A 22421-nucleotide genomic window follows, 5' to 3' on the forward strand; every position below is an offset into this window, starting at 1 on the left:
AAAGGTGTGCATGGCCCCATGTGAGTTTCTGTGGTTGCCAAACAATTACCACAAATCTACTGGCTTGAACCAACGGAAATGTATTCTCTTACAGTTTGGGAGGCCAGAAGTCCAAAACTGAGGTGTTGATAGGCCATGTTCCTTCTGAGGCAGGGGGAGAACACTTCCTTCCCCTACGACCCTCACATTGTCCCAGGCAGACCCAGCTGCGACAGAGAAGTCTCTCCACCTGCCTTTCCACGTGGCCTTCTCTTCCAGGTCTCAAATCTCCCTGTGCCTTTCTCTTATGAGGACACTTGTCATCAGATTTAGGACCCACCCAGATATTCCAGGACGATTTTATTTCTAGACCCTTGGCATAATTACACCTGCAAAACCCTTTAGTTATGGAATGAATGTTTGTGATCATTTCCACTCTCAAAGTCAGATGCTGACGCCCTAATCCCCAGTGTATTTGAAGACAGAGCCTTTACAGAGGTAATCAAGGTTAAATGAGGTCATAAGGGTGGGGCCCCGATTCCATAGGATTCTTGTCTTTATAGGAAACACCAGAGTGTTAGCTCTCTCCCTGGGAGAAGGAGGCCCTCTGCAAGCCAGGAAGAGAACTCCCATCAGAAACTGACCCCCCCACCCCCTGGCACCCTGGTCTTGGACCCCCAGCCTCCAGAGCCGTGAGAAAGTGCATTTCTGTTGTCTAAACCATCCAGTGTGTGGTGTTTTCTTATGGCAGCCCTGGCGCACTAAGACACCCTCTCCAAGATCACATTCGCAGGTTCTCAGTGAGTGTTCTTGGGGGACTGCCTTTCGACCAGCCACAGACCCCTACACTGACGACCACAAGGGATGGGGAGGGAAAGTGACAAAGGCTAAAAGGTAAGACCTACCATACTCATTATTGGAAGACTTGATGTTAAGATGTCCATGATTTTTATACTAATTTATAATGAAAATCTCAGCAAGTTTTTTTTTAAGAAATTGATATGCTGAATTTAAAAATTCAAAATATAACAAAAAAGGAAGCCTCTGTTTATCTTGTTGTAGAGTCAGGCTCCTAATTTTTTTATGCAATGTACTTTGTAGAATCAAAAGTAAGCTATCTCCATGATTCCTATTTCTGCTGTTCTGAGACTCCACACAGAGATCCAGGACGATTAACATTGCCCACCTTCATTCCCCATTCCTGTTGTTGAAACAAGAGGCTGTCTTTTCTTCAAGCCGGCCACTTGTTTGGAGGAAGCTGGCTTTTTCAGTCCATTTTGAACTCAGCAGTGATGGACATACTCTATCTTAAGCCCTTGCTTTGGTCCTTCTCGTGTCTGGGACCATTATTTAATGGTTCTGGTTTTCAGGTATATTTTAGATCATTGTGCTTCTGTTCTCCTTATTAGTTTTGGCTCTCTTTCTGAGAGGGGAACAGGGAAGGCATTTTATTCAACCATAAGAACATTGAAATGTTTGCTGTCATTGATGATCAATCTCCAAGATCATTACTGGACTGATGCTCTATGTTCCTATAAAATAAATCTCCCAGCAAGGGAAACTAGCCAAAATATTTTTTGTAACCCATGTCTAGTGGTAGTTACAAGGGGTTACATTATATAACATGAATTGCAACATTTATTTTTCCTTTTATTTTCAAACTTTTATTTAAATTTTGGTTAACGTATTGTGCAATATTGGATTCAGGAGTAGAATACAGTAATTTGTCACTTACCTACAACACCCAGTGCTCATCCCAACAAGTGTCCTCCTTAATACTCATCACCCATCTAGCCCATCCCCCACCCTCCATCAACTCTGTTATCTGTCATTAAGAGTCTGTCTTGGTTTATTTCCCTCTCTCTTTTCTCCCTTCCTATATACTCATCTGTTGTGTTTCTTAAATTCCACATGAGTGAAATTGTATGGCATTTGTCTTTCTCTGACTGACTTATTTCACTTAGCATTATACTCTCTAGCTTCATCCACATCATTGCAAATGGCAAGATTTCACTCTTTTTGATCACTGAGTAATATTCCAGTGTGTGTGTGTGTGTGTGTGTGTGTGTGTGTGTGTGTGTGTGCGCATGCGCGTGCATATATGTGTATACCACATTTTTTTTATCCATTCATCAGCCGATGGACATTTGGGCTCTTTCCATATTTTGATTATTGATAGTGCTGCTATAAACATTGAGGTGCAGGTGCCCCTATGAATCAGCATTTTTCTATCCTTTTCTATGAATACCTAGTAGTGCAATTGCTGGATCCTAGGGAAGTTCTATTTTTAACTTTTTGAGGAACCTCCATACTCTTCCCCAGAGCGGCTGCACCAGTTTGCATTCCCACCAACAGTGCAAGAGGCATCAAGAGGCAACATTTCTAAACTCTAAGCTATGTTTCTAGGTTTACATCTATCAAGTCATTACTGCTGGGATTTAGTTACAAAATTTTTTTAACTTTTATTTATTTTTGAGAGAGACAGAGCACGAGCAGGGAGGGGAAGAAAGAGGCACAGAATCCAAAGCAGGCTCCAGGCTCTGAGCCGTCAGCACAGAGCCTGATGTGGGGCTTGAACCCACAAACTGTGAGATCATGACCTGAGCTGAACTTGGATGCTTAACCAACTAAGCCACCCAGGCATCTCTCCATGTTACTTTTATACCCATTACATTTCTTTCTCCTCTTACTCTTTTGGTAGATGGCTGAGGGGGCATTAACTTATGTTCCATGCTGAAATTATAAATGCATTTGCCAATTAAATTTATTTCAAAACTTGAGATCATTTATAAGAAGATATGTTCAATTAAAAATTGTAGAGGGGCGCCTGGGTGGCGCAGTCAGTTGGGCGTCCGACTTCAGCCAGGTCACGATCTCGCGGTCCGTGAGTTCGAGCCCCGTGTGGAGCTCTGGGCTGATGGCTCAGAGCCTGGAGCCTATTTCCGATTCTGTGTCTCCCTCTCTCTCTGCCCCTCCCCCGTTCATGCTCTGTCTCTCTCTGTCCCAAAAATAAATTTTAAAAAAAATTGTAGAGTCAGAAGATGCAGACCACACTGTTTTGTTTATTACTCGTCATTCTGGGCTTGTCACAAGACTTCTATGATATGCAGTTTGCAGCCACATAAAAAGAGTAATAATGTCCACTCAAGGCCTTAAGGATCACTAAGACGTAATATACAAAAATGTGTTGTATATTGTATATTGAAGTATATCGTATTACAGATTGTGTACAACAAAGCACAATACAAAACTCTTATAATTATTTTCACTCATATTAGCCTCATATATAATACAAATAATAGTAATGATGATTTTAATCTCAGTCTAAAATTAAGAAAAGTAGCTGAATTTGGACATTGATAACTTCCCTTCAGGGAGAATTGTTTTTGTTTTGGCTTTGTGTTTCTGAGCAATTATCAATACAAATTGCTTAGGAGAGACTCAGTATCCCCAGGTGTCACACCATTGCTCTTAGGGGAAAACTACTTAGTTATCATTCATAGCACAGCTGTGTCTCCTTGCTGGGTTCTTTTCCACAGGAGGACATGAACGTGCCTCATTAATGGGCCAGTGAATGGGGTGGTGAGAGGCAACACAGCCTCCTTCCTCCAGCACAAAAGTCATGGTGATAATTGGGCAAAAGTGGAGATAGTCTAGGGATATATCTGCTCTATTTAGTTATAAAGAAGAATATTCATCTTGTACTTCAGAAAAAGAAAGTTTCTCTTCTGAGTTTTTCTTGCCTGAATTACCAGCACTGAAAAGTTTACTCAACTGAATTAGGGTAAGTGGGCAAGAAATTAGGTTGTCTTGGGTAGTGTTACTAGAAGTTCCTCAACATCAAAATAATTTGCATAGAACCTTTTAGTTCTAGTTTTCTCTACCATGTAGGACATCTAATAATCTCTAGGTCACTATCTGTTAAGTGGAAATGGTTTTACCTCTCTACTCCTGTGTCTGTACACCACCTTCTATGTTAACAAGCATGTATTAAGAGCCTACTAGGTGCACCTTAGGGATCATACGTCTAATAAACTAAGTGTGTGCCGCAGTGAAAGGGGCAGTGGATTTGTTGGAGAGTGAAAATGAAGATCTCAGTTAGAACCATGATGCATGGCATTAGCTGTACATTTGCTCCTGGTGATGACGTGAACCTGTGTATGGCTGTGGTCCAGATGCTGCTGGGGGGAGCTGGGCAAGCAGAGACCCATGGCCGATCATCAGTCCCCAGTGAGAAAGTGAAACCTCAGGAGTGAAGATCCATGAAACAGGAGAGAAGCAGAAGATGGTGTGAACACAGGTGGAGGGAAGGAGAAATGGATGAGAAGACGAAGTGAGAGGAAGAGGTAAAGAGAGTGATAAAGTGATAATGGTAAGAAAAGGGGTTGTACTATCTTGGAGGAGAGTAGAGTTATTTTAGAAGTTAAGTTTTGGTTACTGTTTTTGTAGGGCAAAGGTAAACCCAAGTGGCTAAGATAATTGAGAAAAGACACTGGTTTTAGAAATTAGGGCCACTTTGGTGGGTGCCTGGGTGGCTCAGTCAATTAAGTTTCAGACTTTGGCTTAGGTCATGATCTCCCAGTTCGTGGGTTTGAGCCCATGTCAGGCTCTGTGCTGACAGCTCAAAGCCTGGAGCTTGATTTGGATTCTGTGTCCCCCTCTCTCTCTGCTGCTCCCCGGCTCCCGCTCTGTTTCACTCTCTCAAAAATAAAGAAACATTAAAAAAATTAGGGCCACTTTGTCTTTAAGATGATATTTTTAATATATGGTATATGAGAGAAGCCAGATTGCTTTTTTGAAAGTTTGTGCTTGTAATTTTAAGAAGAAACTTCTCTTTCAGAGTTTAATAAAGGCAAAGGGTGAGGAACACAGATTTGCTGTTACTATGGCTTTTATGTATTGCCAGTCTCTGTGCCTAAACCTGGGGTTAGTCACTGAGAATACAGCTATGAAATAACACAGCTTCATGTGGCTCAAAATTCTGACTGGAAGTGTGCCAGGAGTGAGTCATTGTATGGACGAAAGCCAAGTATAAGTGAGTGGTAGAAAACCTGTATAAAATCAAGAAAGACATAAAAGTATGAATAACCAGACTTTAGGAGACTGTAAATAATGGAATCAATACTACAGGAGGTCAAATAATTTTTATAATAAAATAAATCAATTTCTGGATCTGAGAAAAAATAAGTGGTAGAAGATAGGTGGCAATACAGAGAAATTTGAATCAAAGGGATAAATTTGACTCTTACAAGAAAATGGCAGAATTTGAGAATAAAAATCTGGGAAGACAGAGGGGGATTCAGGCTCACACCAGCCACAGGTTAGACCAATGGTTCTCCACTCGGGAAACTTACCCCACATGGGACTTTGGGCAGTGCCTGGGCACTTTTTTTTTTTTCATTTCAAGCATTTATAATTTAAAATTCTCATGTCAGACTCCATAAGAATTGTGACATACTAAAGGCATAACCAATATCATAAATGTTTAGTTATTATATGACCACTTAGAATTAATGCTAGGATAAATACAATTCTCAAACAAGACCCACAGTCAAATACCTGGAGGGCTCTGTCGATGATTATGAATTTTTTCCAATAGTATTAGATCTCTGTACAGAATGTATTTTATGTATTTTTCTTGTGATGAGAACTTTAAAGATCTACTCTCTCAGCAATTTTCAAGTATACAGTGTAGCATTATGGACTATAGTCACCATGCTTACCTCTCTAGGACTGACTTACTCCATTGCATCTATACACCAGTGTCTTTATCCATTCCTCCATCAATGGACACTTAGTTTGCTTCTATGACTTGACTATTGTGAATAGTGCTGCAGTGAATGAGTGAGCATTTTCATTTACTTTGGATAAATACACAAAAGTGGAATTGCTGGATCGTATGGTTGTTGTTTTCTTTTTTAATTTTTTGAGGAACTTCCATCCTATTTTCCATAGTGACTGCATCAAGGAATCTCTTTATTTGAAAATATCTCCAAAAATTCTTTTTTGTTTAGACAGGGTTGGAAATTACTGTTCTATTTGATATTCATGTGATTTTGTTCCTTACTGGAATCAAAATTAAAATAATTTTATTTTAAAGGATTAAACATAAAGTTACTGATTTAAATTCTTCAGTTACACTGCTGCTATTATTGACACAAAGAAAATTCCTCCAGTAAAGAACTAGCCACATTAAAAGACATTTAATGACATTAAATCAAACAAAGTTCTCTTTTATATACTCTAGTGGTAGAGATACAGATTACTAGTTTTATCAGTAAATTTTTGTATTATAATTCACATTTGGAAATTTTGTTTGATGTTCAAAAAAGAAAACTATACAATAGCCCATACAATTGTCCATCAGAGCTTAAAATTTACATTATCTGAACCAATAAAAATTTACATTATCTGAAGCAATGAAAATGATATGTTTTATAATAAAACGTTTATCCATATCATCAATGTAATGCCTGATTTGAATCTGGCTATAAGGGTTTTGAATATACTCATTATTGATTATTCCATCTTTAGAATTGCTATTGACAAAAAAGAAAACAATGGTCAATGACAGCCACTTTGGTGGATTTACACTCCTTGGATTCCAGGGGCAGCCACAGCTGGAGATGATCATCTCTGGGGTTGTCTTTCTCTTCTACACCATTGCCTTGATGGGAAATATGGCCATCGTCCTGCTTTCTTTCCTAGATGACCATCTCCAGACCCCCATGTACTTCTTCCTTAGGAATTTGGCCATCTTGGATCTCTGTTATACCACAAATATAGTCCCACAGATGTTGGCCAATATCTGGGGCAAAGACAAGAGAATTACGTTTGGTGGCTGTGTCCTTCAACTTTTCATTGATATGGTACTGTGCTCAGTGGAATGTATCCTTCTGGCTGTGATGTCTTATGACCGATTCAATGCTGTCTGCAAGCCTCTGCACTACATGACCATTATGAACCCCCAACTCTGTCGAACCCTGGTGGCCATGACCTGGGGAGTTGGTGTTACTAACTGCATGATACTTTCACCCTATGCCATGAGTCTTCCCCGATGTGGGAACCACCATTTGGATCACTTTTTTTGTGAAATGTCTGCAATGATCAAGATTGCGTGTGTGGACACCACAGCCATGGAGGAAACCACATTTGCTATGTGCCTGATTATAGTTCTTGTTCCCCTTCTTCTCATTCTGGTTTCTTATGGCTTCATTGCTATAGCTGTGTTGAAGATCAAATCTGCAGCAGGGAGACAGAAAGCATTTGGGACCTGTTCCTCCCACCTCATTGTGGTGTCCATCTTCTATGGGACTGTTATCTACATGTACATCCAGCCAGGAAACAGTCCATCTCAGGATGAAGGTAAACTTCTCAGTATCTTTTATTCCATTGTTACTCCCAGCTTGAACCCCCTGATCTACACACTAAGGAATAAGGAGTTCAAGGGGGCCATGAAGAGGCTGATTGGAAAAGAAAAACGTTCCTTGGAAACAACAGGACAATGATTCTTACTCCCAGCAATTTCCAATATGGAAATGTTCACCTGACATCCATTAAATGTAGACAAGATATTTTGTAGTCATCAGCTGAGAGACAGAGGGTACTCTAAATACATACGATAATAATTATGATAAAATCCAATGTACAGAAATCCATATTTATTTATGTTAAAATGTTTATTTTGAGAGAGAGTGAGTGTGCATGTGCACAGGCATGAGCAGGGTAGGGGCAGAGAGAGGGAGAGAGAAAGAGACTCCCAAGCAGGATCTGCACTGTTAGCACTGAGCCTGATGCAGGGCTCAATCTCATGACCCTGGGATCATGACCCAACCTGAAATCCAGAGTACGTTGCTTCACTGACTGAGCCACCCAGTTGCCCCCAAAGTCCATATTTAAAATAAATTCTTAAACTGAGATGCCAACACTAGAGATTGCTTAAATTATGCACTGATTCTTTCAGAGGACACATGTCCCAACTATATTGACATTCATCAATTTAACTCTAATCTTCTCCCTTCATTATGCTAAGTAAATATTGTCAGGATGTCAAGGGGGCTAAAAGCTGTTCTCGTCACACCCCATGTTTGGGATGTCTTCACCTCCAGCATTCTAGGAATATCTCCACATAGGGTGATCTCCAGTGTGAGGACAACTGTGAGACCACTAATAAACCAAGAAGACCATGAGTTCCAGCTACCACTTATCTTAAAAGTGAGGTGATGCTAATTACACCGAAAATGTCTTTCCTCTGACATCTTCCTCTGTCTATATAATTACTCAACAAACAACCCAATTCTTTGAGCACAAAAAGAAAAACATGTTATGTCACATTCCAGTGACTGTTGTTAAGATATTACTTTTCTCTTTCCCACTTGGTCTTTTTTACTGATTATTTTTAGGGCCAGCATGGAGATCTTACCACAGCACCTGTTTGAACTGTACTAACTCCCTACTCTGTGTGCAGAGTAGAAATACTCTTTTCTCAACTTGGGGAAAAACTAGCACATGGGAAGGTGATTCATGGCCACTGAAGTGACCTCTCATATTTGCCTTTTGCTACAATGTTGTTTGTTTTTTAGTTTTTTCTCCATCATTTTGGTCAAACTGTAATCCTTTCCATATTTAAGAAGAAAGATAAATATTGATATGTAGAGACCGTTGAGAGCTGTATTATCAGACTGAAGCTTGAGGCTAAGACTTTTTGATGACTTCCTCTTTATTTCTGGTTCAGTATCCAATATCACTTCCTCTGGCTCCATTTCCGATCATGTCAGGGTCCTCACATCTGTCACAAAATCCCATTCACACCAAAGAGGTTAAAAAAGATGGCTATAACAATTCATTCCATGTCTAATACCTGCCTATAATCCTGCCCTCCTCCCCTGGAAGAACCATGATTCTCAATGTGTGAATTCCAATGTCTTCCTTTGTTTTATGGATGATTTACCTAGGTATGCATCTCCCAGGAATATAGTATAACTTGGATATTTAAAATTTTTTGTGTAAATGAATTCTGTTGTGCCTGACTTTCTTCATATGAATGACATCACATTTTCATGATTTATGCATGTCTAAGCATTTCAATACTTCATGTATTTCCACAACAGTGATATTCTGAATAGAAAGTAATAATTTATCTCTCCTGTTCATAAAGGTTGTAGTTTTTAATAACCTATAATTAAATATGTATTAATATCCACATATATACATTCCAAAGCTCTTTTTATGAATTTTTTCCTAGATATTTGATGCGTTTTTATTCTATCGCAGGTTGTATCTGTAACATTTTTAATTTTGTTTTTTTAACAATGGCTGTTCAAGCAAAATTGATTTCAATATTGACCCTGTATTCACATTTTACCCAACATACCTGTGAGGCTCCTAATTTATCCAGAGATTATTTTAGAGTGTCCACATATACACCATTATTATGTGTAAAAAGTGACCATATATACACCAATATTCATCAATATTATGTGAAGTTTTACTTGTACCTTTTCGAGTTATGTGATTTTAATTTCTCTACTCAATTTTTAGTACTAGCTTGCCCTGCAAATGATGAATGTAGTATGTGTGACATTGCTTATGTAGTTCCTAATATCAAAGGGAGAGTTTTGATTATCTCACTATTACTATATAATAAATGTGATGTGTTTTATCTTGCCACTTTTTATCAGCTGTTATTTTTTTACACTCCTTACATTCTAAGATTATTTTATTTTTGTCATAAATAAATATGAAATTTTATGAAGTATTTTTCTGTGTCTGTTGTGAAGACCATGTGATTTTTTTCGGCTTTGCTTTATTATGTTGTAAATTAATATTTATTGATGATTTCTATGGTTATACAAACTTTACCTTCACAGAGTAGGCCTAACTTGGACCAGATTTATTATCTTAGTTTATACATTCAGTTTGTTACTTTTGTTGGCAGGTTTTTTTTTTTTAACCAAAACTCATAAGTGCTATAGGCCTGTAATTTTCCATTTCTATAAAGTTCTTTTCTGGTTTTAGTATCTAAGTTATGTTAGATTCGTGAAGTGAGTGGAGTTGCCTCATTTTCTATAATCTAAAAGAACTCAAGATTGACATTGTGATCTTTCAGTACAGGGTCCTCTAGCCCATGACCATGACGTCCCCTCCTTCTATCTCATTAATGTGTGCAGTTTTTCTGGGGGGCCCCTGCATGAATTTCACAAAGATTTATTGCTAGGCATTGAATGTTTCTGATCCTGTTGTAAATGGTAGTAAATGGTATTTGTTTAAAAAAAATTTTAGTTGGTTGTTGCCACTGTATAAAAATATGTTTTGTGGGTTTTTTTTTTTGGTATATTGACCTGGTATCCAATGAATTTGCTAGCCAAATTATTAATTCTAATTTATTTGTATATCCTTTTAGATACTTTTTTGTATTTTATCACACAATCTGCAAATAATGACAAATTATTTCTTCCTGTCTGAAACTTCTTTTTAGTTTTCTTTTTTTTTCAAAATTTTTTATTACATTTATTTTTGATAGAGACAGAGCACAAGTGGGGGAGGGGCAGAGAGAGATGGAGACACAAAATCTGAAACAGGCTCCAGGCTCTGAGCTGTCAGCACAGAGCCCCACGCGGGGCTCGAACCCACAAATGGTGAGAGATCATGACCTGAGCCAAAGCCGGACACTCAACTGACTGAGCCACTCAGGTGCTGTGCTCCCCCTTTTTAGTTTTCTTTTACTGTACTGGCTGGGTTCCCAGCAGAATTTTGGCTGGAAGTGTCAGAAACTGTCCTGTTCACTGACAGGGAGGACGGCATCCCCTATTTCACCTCTGAGTTTAATGATTTGGTACAGGTTTGTGTTAAAGACTGTTTTCTTTCTTTTTTTAAAATTTCTTTTAATGTTTATTTATTTCTGAGAGAGACAGAGACAGAATGCGAGTGGGTTAGGGGCAGAGAGAGAGGGAGACACAGAAGCAGAAGCGGGCTCCAGGCTCTGAGCTGTCAGCACAGAGCCAGACGTGGGGCTCGAACTCACAAACCGTGAGATTGTGACCTGAGCCAAAGTCGGACGCTCAACCTACTGAGCCACCCAGGTGGCCCTGTTTTCTTTTTTAAAAATATTTTTAATAATTTATTTATTTAAATTCAAGTTAGTTAACATACAGTATAGTATTTATTTCAGGAGTAGAACTCAGCGATTCATCACTTACATACACACCTAGTACTCATCACAAGTGCCTCCTTATTGTCCTTCGCCCATTTAGCCCATACTCCCACCCAACACCCCTCCGGCAACCCTCTTTGTTCTCTGTATTTAAGTTTCTTATGGTTTGTCTCCCTCTGTTTTTATCTTATTTTTCCGTCCCTTCCCCCCATGTTCATCCGTTATGTTTCTTAAATTCCACATGAGTGAAATCATAAGATATTTGTCTTTCTCTGACTTATTTCGCTTAGCATAATACCCTCCAGTTCCATTCACGTTGTTGCAAATGGCAAGATTTCACTCTTTTTGATTGCTGAGTAATACAAAAAATAGATTTTTATAAGGTGCTGAATTTTATCATATTTTCTTCTATATGATTAAAAGATTTTTTTAACTTTTATTTATTTTTTTTTATTGAGAGAGAGAGAGACAGAGTGGGAGCAGGGGAGGAACAGAGAGAGGGAGACACAGAATCCAAAGCAGGCTCCGGGCTCTGAGCTGTCAGCACAGAGCCCGACACGGGGCTTGAACTCACAAACCGTGAGATTGGGACCTGAGCCAAAGTTGGATGCCAAACTAACTGAGCCACCTAGGCACCCCATCTTCTATATGATTTTTTATCTGATTTTATTATGTGGTGAATCATATTGCCTGATTTTAAACATTAAGTGCTTCCTTGCTTTCCTGGAATAAGTACAACTTGGTCGTGATATGTTTCCCTTGCCACATACCATAGGATCTCTTTTGTAGATGGCTGGTAATTTTCCCTAATCAACTAATAGTTCATTGAATTTGAGTACTTTCAAAACACTGATCTTTTTTTAGTTTCTAGACACATCTTTCCTTTGCTTCACTGTTTTAGTGATATTTATACATGAATTCCAATTGAACATATACATAATATCCTCGGTAAACTTTAATAACCATATTTTTCTTGCTAATATTTTGAACATCTTGTTCATTTTAATTTTATTCAGCTTCTTAATCTTGACCTCATTTTCCTGTAAGATTTATTCAGCCAAGTCTATTTTCTGTGTTTCAAAATTTTATTTCATTTCTGATGTTTTCTTCCCCATTTTTGTTCCCTCAGCTAAACTCCATTACTGCTCATCTCTTACACCGTGTATTTTATGAGTTCTTATATTTCTGAGCTGTCTTCTAGTTCCACAGAGCTAATTGTTTCCTGATGTTTTTCTTTTTAAATGAAATGTGATCCTGTAACCTCATCTTCCGTGTGTAACACTTAAGGAATGAAGTGATGGGACCTGGGTGGCTCAATTGGTTGTGTCCGATTTCAGCTCAGGTCAGGATCTCGCAGTTCGTGGGTTCGAGCACTGCGTCCGGCTCTGTGCTGACAGCTCAGAGCCTGAGCCTGCTTCGGATTCTGTGTCATCCTCTGTCTCTGCCCCTCCCCTATTCATGGTCTCTTTCAAAAATATATAAACATTAAAAAAAATAAAGAGTGAGGTGAGTGCCCCTCCTCATCTGCTATTTGCTTCTCTCCTGACCCTTTCATGCCCATTGGGTATTATTATTATTATTATTTTAGAAATATGGAACTCATTTCTTATTTCTTATTACTACATTCAACCTGAAATTTCTTTCCTGGACCACCCATTTCAGAATATTTGTGTTGGGAAGGAGCAAAGTCTATGCTTTGAGCTTGAGAATGTTCCTTCAGACCCAGGGTCACACACATAAGGGAGATTTTAGGCTATCGTGTTGTGATGTGAACTCACAATTCCTGCTCACAGTCTGTTCACAGTCCCTCTCCTCACCACATACATAACAAGAGAAAATATTCTTCAGAAGGTCTGTCTCAGTGGTGTCCTGTGTGGTTCTTCCAGAAGTCCAGATGGATATAAGAACCATCCCCTGATATGCTCCATCCTGCTGTGTGTTCAGGAGGCCCCTTAGCTTACCTCCTTCAGCTTCTCAAAGTAGGAGGCATCCTTTCTTCTGCATATTCCACTGTCTGACCTTTACTAACCCTGGAATAGTTTTCTATTTTAGGATCCATGTTTCAGAGCTCAGCTGCTTAAATAAACCTGCATTTCCCCTTTATTATCATCCTTATTGTTTTGAGGTGATTTCTCAGAGGAGGAGAGGAAGTAATGATTCTCACAACACTAATGATAGAGTTTTGGCCTATCCTTATAAATAATCTCTAGGGTCATTGACAAGACTTACACTCTCTGATCCTATTACCAAGCTATTCAACAATAAAAACTGCTGAAATTTTGCGGGATCACGTATCTATAAAATGTCAGTTTCCAGGGAGTGTTAATTGGCTAGTGTGTCCTCAATGGGAATAACAAGCCAAAGTTTAAATAACAAATTATGGCTTTCAGGCATAACATAACTCTATCAAATAATCACCACCATAACCTCTCACCTCTTCCATCCATGGTTGTGACTCCAGGACAAACTGTCAGGGGCACTATTGCTAAAGGCACCCTTCTTTGTAGAAGTCACAAATTTCATTGTTATTGAAATATATTTGAAAGTTTAAGTTAAACAAAAGCAAATGTGACAGAAAAAATAAAACTTACAATCATGATTATATGTGGGTTAAATGTCTCATCATTGCCTATGTTGCCTTGTGACAATCTGTAAGTTCTGGACACATGAATTTCTTGCACAGAAACTGCAGTAATAACACCATCAGTAGAAGTGTTTCATTGATGAAACCAGACACAGAAATGTATTTTGAATTGCAAAGCATAGTTATTCATTTGGTCTTATATTAATATTACTACAAATAAATGATGGTTGTAATTTCCATGCAGAGTTGAAAATGAGTCACTTAACTATGGAAACTCCTGGGGTTTTTAAAAATGATTTTCCCTGGGTAATTTACAATATACCTTAATTGCTAATGAGATAACCCAGCATCCCTAAGGTCTTCCCAGACTCAACACATTTCATCATTGCTGTTTGGGGAAATGACCTGTCATCTTTCACACTGCAGGTTTCTCTTCTCAGTCATATAAATAGGATGATTCTCCTTGGACAGGAACAGGAGTGTCTCCTGAATGATCCCCATGGCAAGTGGGAGAAATCTTGTAAGTAAAGAATAATTACATTCTCAGTGTTATTTAGGTGAAGAGAGAAAGAAACATTCCCTACTTTAAAAATCATGTTGTATTGGGGCGCCTGGGTGGCGCAGTCGGTTAAGCGTCCGACTTCAGCCAGGTCACGATCTCGCAGTCCGTGAGTTCGAGCCCCGCGTCAGGCTCTGGGCTGATGGCTCGGAGCCTGGAGCCTGTTTCCGATTCTGTGTCTCCCTCTCTCTCTGCCCCTCCCCCGTTCATGCTCTGTCTCTCTCTGTCCCAAAAATAAATAAATGTTGAAAAAAAAAAATTTAAAAAATCATGTTGTATTTAAATTAGTTTACAAAATTCTCAAAGAAATGTACAAAAGAAGCTTCTGGCTTTTATATGAATTTTCTGTCCTTCAAAGTCCGAGATATATGTTTAATCACATGTAATGAAATGTACACTAGAAATGAAAATTAATATTTGTGTTTTTTATTTCTACCCCCAGAGTTCATAAATTCATTTTAACAAACATTTTTAAGACCCTAGGAAGTAGTTTATAACACCGCTATATACATAAAAAGTTCATGTCTGTGAAAGAAAGAGTTAACGTTTGTTTTACAAGGTAACGTAATAAATTCAATTTTGTGTACATGTGGTATGGGAAGTTACTGTTATCAAAGTCAGTACAAATGCCGAAAAATTAGCTAAAATTTTAAATCTGAGGCGCAAAGGATGAGACGGCCAGAAGACCTAGGCTGTTAGTTTTCTATGAAAAATTGGTAAGGGAAGCCTTGTGACACAGGAGGAAGGGGAGAAAGGAGAGCCCGTTAGAACACTCTGGGGAAAGAACTAGCAGGGAGGGTGCCCTGGGTGGGGGGGTCAGGAGGGCAGCTAGGTGGTGTCTTTGGGAAGGCAAAGGGCAACGCTGACATGGGGGCACTAACCTGCCACTGAGAATTCAGGTAGAAAAATAACGTGGAAAAGACCACTGGTTCGGAAGCTAGGAATTCATTTCTGTGCATGAGAGACATTGTTTATTTTTTTTATTTTTATTATTAAGATTTTATTTAAATTCCAGTTAACCTACATGCAGTATTTGTTTCAGGTCTACAATTTAGTGATTCAACCTATACAGCACCCAGTGCTCATCACAAGTGACCTCCCTAATACCCATCATCTGTTCCTCCAGCCTCCCACCCACCTCAGGAGAGAACTGTTTTAGTTGAATATTTGGGTTGAGCCTTTTTTTTTTCCTTTGGTAAAGTATAATTAATTCATAGTTTTATGCTAGTTCAGGTGTACAATATAATGATTCAGTAATTTTCTATCTTTCTCCAGGTTCATCACAATAAGTACACTCTTAATTTCCATCACCTATTTCACCCATCTCCTCCACCCCCCATCTCCCCTCTGTTGATCAGCAGTTTGTTTTCTATAGTTAGAAGTCTTGGTTTTTGTTTCCTTTTTTCTTTGTTCATTTGTTTTGTTTCTTAAATTTCACATATGTGTGAAATCATGTGGTGTTTTTCTTTCACTGGCTTATTTTGTTTAGGATATAAACTCTAGCTCCATCTACCTCTTTGCAAATGACCAGATTTTGTTCTTTTTGATCACTGAGTACTGTTTATATGTGTATGTGTATATATATATGTATGTGTATGTATATATACACACATACCATTTCTCCATCCATCAGTCGATGGACACAGGTTGCTTCCATATCTCGGCTATTGTAAATAATACTGCAATAAACATGTGGGTTCATGTATCCCTTTTAGTTAGTGAGTTCATTTTCATTGGATAGCTCAGTAGAGACATTACTGTATTGTATGCTAATTTTAATTTCAATTTTTTTTGAGGAACCTATATAGTTTTCCACAGTTCCTGCTTGAGTTTTTACAAAGACACCACTTTTTTTTAGGTATGAAAGGAAAGAGTCAGATGTGATCAGCAAAGTTTCTTTTAACAAATCTCACATATTCATGGATGTTTTCTCTGTGCCAATCCTGAGGGGAGTCATGAAATATGAACACAAAAGTAACACAGCTCCCCCTCCTGAGGTGTTTTAACATTTCATATGTATGAGTCATAGAATGGAAGTTCTTGTAGGATGAGAGGAAGGACACAAATGAATATCAGAGATTGAATGTAAAATGAAGAGATGGAAACAGGAAGTGGTGGATGGTGGATACAAAGTTCAGATGAAAAATGGCATCTGAAGGGAAAGTGGGAGGAATGCTGTTCTGGGACCATGTGGGGAAGGGCAAATAGCATTTGGAAACCCAGGTTTTGAGATGAAAGAAAAAAGTTTGACTTTAAAATCTAAAGTCAGTTGGTCACCTGGGTGGCTCAGTCAGTTAACTGTCCAACTCTTGGTTTTGGCTCACGTCATGATCTCATGGTTTTGTGCTCAAGCCCTGCTTAGGGCTCTGTGCTGATAGCATGGAGCCTGCTTGGGATTCTTTCTCTCTCCCTCTCTCTCTGCCCCTCCCCTGCTCATGCTGTCTCTGTCTCTCAAAAATAAATACATAAACTTAAGAAAGTTTAAGTATAAAGTCAGAAATTTTACATAGCAGAGTGAAAATGGAGACCCAAACTGAGCCCATGCAGTTTAAGTATTAGAAAAGGGGTATTAGAGGTATGAAACCTGTGTTTTCTATGAACCCTTGAATGAAAGAGACAATGAGTGATCACAAATTCCAAACCCCCTTCCCAGCACCCTGATTAATAAAGAGAAGTCCACTGGATTTCATCAGCCTTTCATCAGGCTTTTCCTATGAGATTTTGCAGGTTTTAGCCATGGCATAGAAGCCGACAGAAAACTGAGAGTATGGATCTAGTAGACAGGTCGCCCTGGGATAAATTCTAGACCTAATTGGATAAACAGAACAAACACTCAGTGAGATGTAAATACTGATGTGTTATTTGATTATATGATACGTTTCTTGCCAGCTATAATTCCACTAATATTGTTTATAAACACACTTGCTTCCAATATGTTAATGTTTTATTGTCACAGCTGATATTAAGAAATAGGAAAATGGTCAACAATAGCCACTTTGGTGGATTTATACTCCTTGGATTCCCAGGGCAGCCACAGCTGGAGATGATCATCTCTGGGGTTGTCTTTCTCTTCTACACCATTGCCTTGATGGGAAATATGGCCATCATCCTGCTGCCATTACTGGATGAACGTCTCCAGACCCCCATGTACTTCTTCCTTAGGAATTTGGCCATCTTGGATCTCTGTTATATCACAAATATAGTCCCACAGATGTTGGTCAATGTCTGGGGCAAAGACAAAAAAATCTCTTTTGGTGGCTGTGCCTTTCAACTTTTCACTGATGTGACACTATGCACAGTCGAATGTATGCTTCTGGCTGTGATGTCTTATGACCGATTCAATGCTGTCTGCAAGCCTCTGCACTACATGACCATTATGAACCCCCAACTCTGTCGAACCCTGGTGGCCATGACCTGGGGAGTTGGTGTTACTAATTGCATGATACTTTCACCCTATGCCATGAGTCTTCCCCGATGTGGGAACCACCATTTGGATCACTATTTTTGTGAAATATCTGCAATGGTGAAGATTGCATGTGTGGACACCACAGCCATGGAGGAAACCTTATTTGCATTATGTTTTTTTATTTTCCTCACACCACTCCTTCTCATTCTGGTTTCTTATGGCTTCATTGCTATAGCTGTGTTGAAGATCAAATCTGCAGCAGGGAGACAGAAAGCATTTGGGACCTGTTCCTCCCACCTCATTGTGGTGTCCATCTTCTATGGGACTGTTATCTACATGTACATCCAGCCAGGAAACAGTCCATCTCAGGATGAAGGTAAACTTCTCAGTATCTTTTATTCCATTGTTACTCCCAGCTTGAACCCCCTGATCTACACACTAAGGAATAAGGAGTTCAAGGGGGCCATGAAGAGGCTGATTGGAAAAGAAAAACGTTCCTTGGAAACAACAGGACACTAATATCTTTTTATGAGAAGTTTCCAATTAAGAAATTGGTCCTGTGTAACATACAAATCATTGCCAAATTATTTTAGTGGTACTCATCACCTAAAAGTGAAAATTATACCTACATTTTAGCATCAATGTCCCAAATTACCAAGGGTTGATTCTAAACCAAGTATGTCTCTCAAAGTCACCAGTTATCACCTTTGATCAGTCATCCCCACCTGCAGCCAGAGAGTAGGCTCTATGGAGTCCAAGCATTGTACTGTGAGGGGAAGGAGGGAAGACTCTACCAAACTGGACTCAAGTTATAATTTATCAAATATCTTTAAATTATCATGACACTTTAACAAAAAGAAAAAAGTTAATGCTCTAACTATAAGTTTTTACACTGACTCTACAATTTGTTCGTGTGAAGACAAAATCATTTCTGTTCAGATCTTAAATGTTCCTGCCATGTCTATTTACTTTAAAAGAATCTTAATATATTATGTAAACTGGCTAAAATATATTTTGACTTGTAGCTGTTTTCTGCCTGAATCAGGACTTTCTCAAACTTAGCCTGTCAAAATAAAATGTGAGAATAAATTGGATGCAGAGTTTGATATTATAACACTGCTAACAAATCATCCTTGATTTCAAATTTCTGAGTTCATTACAGCAGGTACATTAATCTTTTTCATTAATTTGTAGTAAGTAAACAATACATGGAAAAATAAATAATGTGTTTATTAGCTCTTTTTTATAAGGTCAGCATAAACTTGACTTCAAAATGTTACAAGGATATTACAAAATAAAAAAAAAGGAAAAAGAAAGAAAATTAAGGGAATTTTTTCAATATCTTTCATGAACATAGATGCAAACATCCCTAACAAAATATTAAGAAATCGAATCCAGAAATAAAGGTTAACATGTCAGTCAAGTGGGTTTACTCCCACTATGCAAGATTGGAGTAACATTGAAAATCAGTCACCACATGATTCTGTTAATGTAATCCATAATATTAACAAAATGAAAGTAAAAACAATAAAGTTATTTCCATAGATTCAGTAAAGCATTTCAACATTCATTTACTGGAAAACAAAGGCTCTTAGCAAACTTGGAATATAAACAAGTTCTGTATCTTGATGATGATTAAGTTTCCATCTAACATATTTGAGGAGGCTAAACAACTCGACCAATAGGATAGTATGGAGTCCAGAAGGAGCTCCAACACATAGACAGCCAACCAATTAATGACTCTTGTGCCCTGTAGTGCAGGAGGGAGAGGACAGTCTTTCAATACGTGGCTCCAGATCAACTGACGTCCTTGTGGGAGAAAAGATACTTAAACTTATACATAAAAATCAATTTCAACTTGATTATAGATATAAGTAAAACAAGATGGATTTTAATGATATTATTCATGAATTTTGAATAGGAAAAGATCTATTAAATAAGACAGAAACTTTTAACCATAATAGAAAAAATTGACTAAATTGAAATATAGTAAAATTAAGACCATACCTTTGTGAAAAGGTCCATTAAGAGAGCCACTCCGTGTGTGTGTGTGTGTGTGTGTGTGTGTGTGTGTGTGGCTGGCTGGCTGGCTGGCTGGCTGTCTCAAGGAAAGAATTTCCATCCAGACTATACAAAAAATTCCTACAAATCAAAAAGAAAAAAACAAAATCTAACACAACAATCACATATCCAAATGGACAATACATAAAAATATACTTAAGTTCAGGGTTATGCTAAATGAAATAAATCAGACAGAGAAAGATAAATACCATATGATTTCATTTACATGTGGAATGTAAAAAAGTAAAGCAAAAAAAAAAAGCCGAAACACCCATAAATACAGTGAACAAACTGTTGTCAGAAGAGAGAGGGGTGGGGGATGAGCAAAATGAGTGAAAGGGAGTGGGATATACAGGCTTCCAGGAATACAATGAAAGTCACAAGAATAAAAGATACGGCACAAGAATACAGTCAGGGGTATCATAATAGTGTTGTGTAGTGAAAGATGGTACCTACACTTGTGGTGAATGTAGCATAGCATATAGAGTTATTGAAAGACTATATTGTGTTCACCATACTTCATGTGTTCACTATACTTCAATTAGAAAAAAATATTTGCAGATAACACTATATGTAGAAAACCAGAAAGAATCCACCAAAAAATTGCTACAGCTACTACATGAATTCAGCAAAGTCACAGGGTATAAAATCAATGTACAGAAATTGGTTGCATTTCTATACACCAATAATGAGGCATCAGAAAAAGAAATGAAGGAATCAATCACATTTGCAATTGCACCAAAAACAATAAGATATTTAGGAATAAACCTAAGGAGTTAAAAGATCTATACTCTGAAAACTATAGAAAGTTTATGAAAGAAATTGAAGAGGATGCAAAGAAATGGAAAAAAAAAACCCATGCTCATGGATTGGAAGAACAAGCGTCATTAACATGTCTATACTATGAAAAGCAATCTACACATTCAATGCAATCCCTATCAAAATACCATTAGCATTCTTCATAGAGCTAGCACAAAAAATTCTAAAATTTGTATAGAACTACAAAAGACCCTGAATAGTCAAAGCAGTCCTGAAAAAGAAAAAACCAGAGGTGTCACAATTCCAGACTGCAAGCTATACTACAAAGCTGTAGCCATTAAGACAGTATGGTAACTGTCACAAAAACAGACACATAGATCAATGGAATAGAATAGAAAACCCAGAAATTGACCCACAACTATATGATTAAGTCATCTTCAACAAAGCAGGAAAGAATATCCAATGGAAAAAAGTCTCTTCAACAAATGGTATTGGGAAAACTGGATGGCAACATGTGCAGGTATGAAACTGGACCATGTTCTTACACCATACTCAAAAATAAATTCAAAATGGATGAAAGGCCTAAATGTGATACAGGAAACCATCAAAATTCTAGTGGAGCACACAGATAGCAGCCTCTTTGGCCTCAGCTGGAGTAACTTCTTACTTGATAACATCTCCGGTGGCAAGGGAAACCAAAGCAAACATGAACTATTGGGATTTCATCGAGATAAAATCTTCTGCACCCTGAAGGCAATAATAAACAAAACTAAAAGGCAGCTTATGGAATGGGAGAAGATATTTACAAATGACATATCTAATAAAGGGTTAGTGTCCAAAATCTATAAAGAGCTTCTCAAACTCAATACTCAAAACACAAATAACCCAGTTAAGAAATGGGCAGAAGACATGGACACACAACTTTCCAAGGAAGGCATCCAGGTGGAAAACAGATACATGAAAAGATGCTCAATATCACTCATCATCAGGGAAGTACAAATCAAACCATGATGAGATACCACCTCACACCTGTCAGAATGGCTAAAACTAACACAGGAAAAACAGATGTTGGTGAGGATGTGGTGAAAGGGGAACCCTCTTGCTGTTGGTGTGAATGCAAACTAATGCAGCCACTCTGGAGAGCAGTATGGAGGTCCTTAAGAAACCAAACATGGAACTACCCTGTGATCCAGCAATTGCACCATTAGATATTTACCCAAAGCATACAAAAATATTAATTCAAAGGGGGTAAATACACCTCAATGTTTATAGCAGCATTATCAACAATAGCCAAACTATGGAGAGAGCCCAAATATCCATTCACTGATGAATGGATAAAGAAGATGTGGTGTATATATATATATATATATATATACACACACACACACAATGGAATATAACTGAGCCATCAAAAGGAATGAAATCTTGCCATTTCTAATGACATGGATGGAAGTACAATGTATTATGCTAAGCAAAATAAGTCAATCAGAGAAAGTCAAATACTGTATGATTTCACCCATGTGTGGAATTTAAGAAACACAACAGATGAACATATGGGAAGGGAGGGAGAAAAGAGAAGACAGTGAAACAAAGCATAATAGACTCTTAACGATAGAGAACAAACTGAGGGTTGATGGAGGGAGGGAGGTGGGGCATGGGCTAGATAGGTAATGGGTATCAGGAGGGCACTTGTTGGGATGAGCTCTAGGTGTTGTATGTAAGTGATGAATGATTGGATTCTACTCCTGAAACCAATATTTCACTGTATGTTAACTAACTAAAAGTTAAAAAAAGAGAAACAGTTGAAAATACAAAATAAATGCAAACAGAACATACTTGGCCAATCATCAGGGTCAATTATAGTGACAAAACAGAGTCATTTTACACATTCAAGTATTGCTTCATGAGAATGTTGTATTCT

At 38.1% G+C, this 22421-nt stretch overlaps 2 protein-coding genes across 2 annotated transcripts; both read left to right on the top strand.

Annotated features, from left to right (window-relative positions):
• The first annotated feature begins 6539 nt into the window (after nt 1-6539).
• Nucleotides 6540-7613, top strand: LOC122490567 (olfactory receptor 2W1-like). Its single transcript, XM_043593214.1, has one exon. It carries the CDS (start codon nt 6540-6542, stop codon nt 7485-7487), a length of 948 nt encoding a protein of 315 aa, XP_043449149.1. The 3' UTR covers nt 7488-7613.
• A 9638-nt stretch (nt 7614-17251) lies between these two features.
• On the top strand, nt 17252-18774 carry LOC122490568 (olfactory receptor 2W1-like). Its single transcript, XM_043593215.1, has one exon. The coding sequence runs from the start codon at nt 17252-17254 to the stop codon at nt 18197-18199; it is 948 nt and encodes a 315-aa protein (XP_043449150.1). The 3' UTR covers nt 18200-18774.
• The last annotated feature ends 3647 nt before the right edge of the window (nt 18775-22421 follow it).

The sequence above is a fragment of the Prionailurus bengalensis genome, chromosome B2 (genome assembly GCF_016509475.1).
Source record: "Prionailurus bengalensis isolate Pbe53 chromosome B2, Fcat_Pben_1.1_paternal_pri, whole genome shotgun sequence".
In the NCBI taxonomy this organism is placed as follows: domain Eukaryota; kingdom Metazoa; phylum Chordata; class Mammalia; order Carnivora; family Felidae; genus Prionailurus; species Prionailurus bengalensis.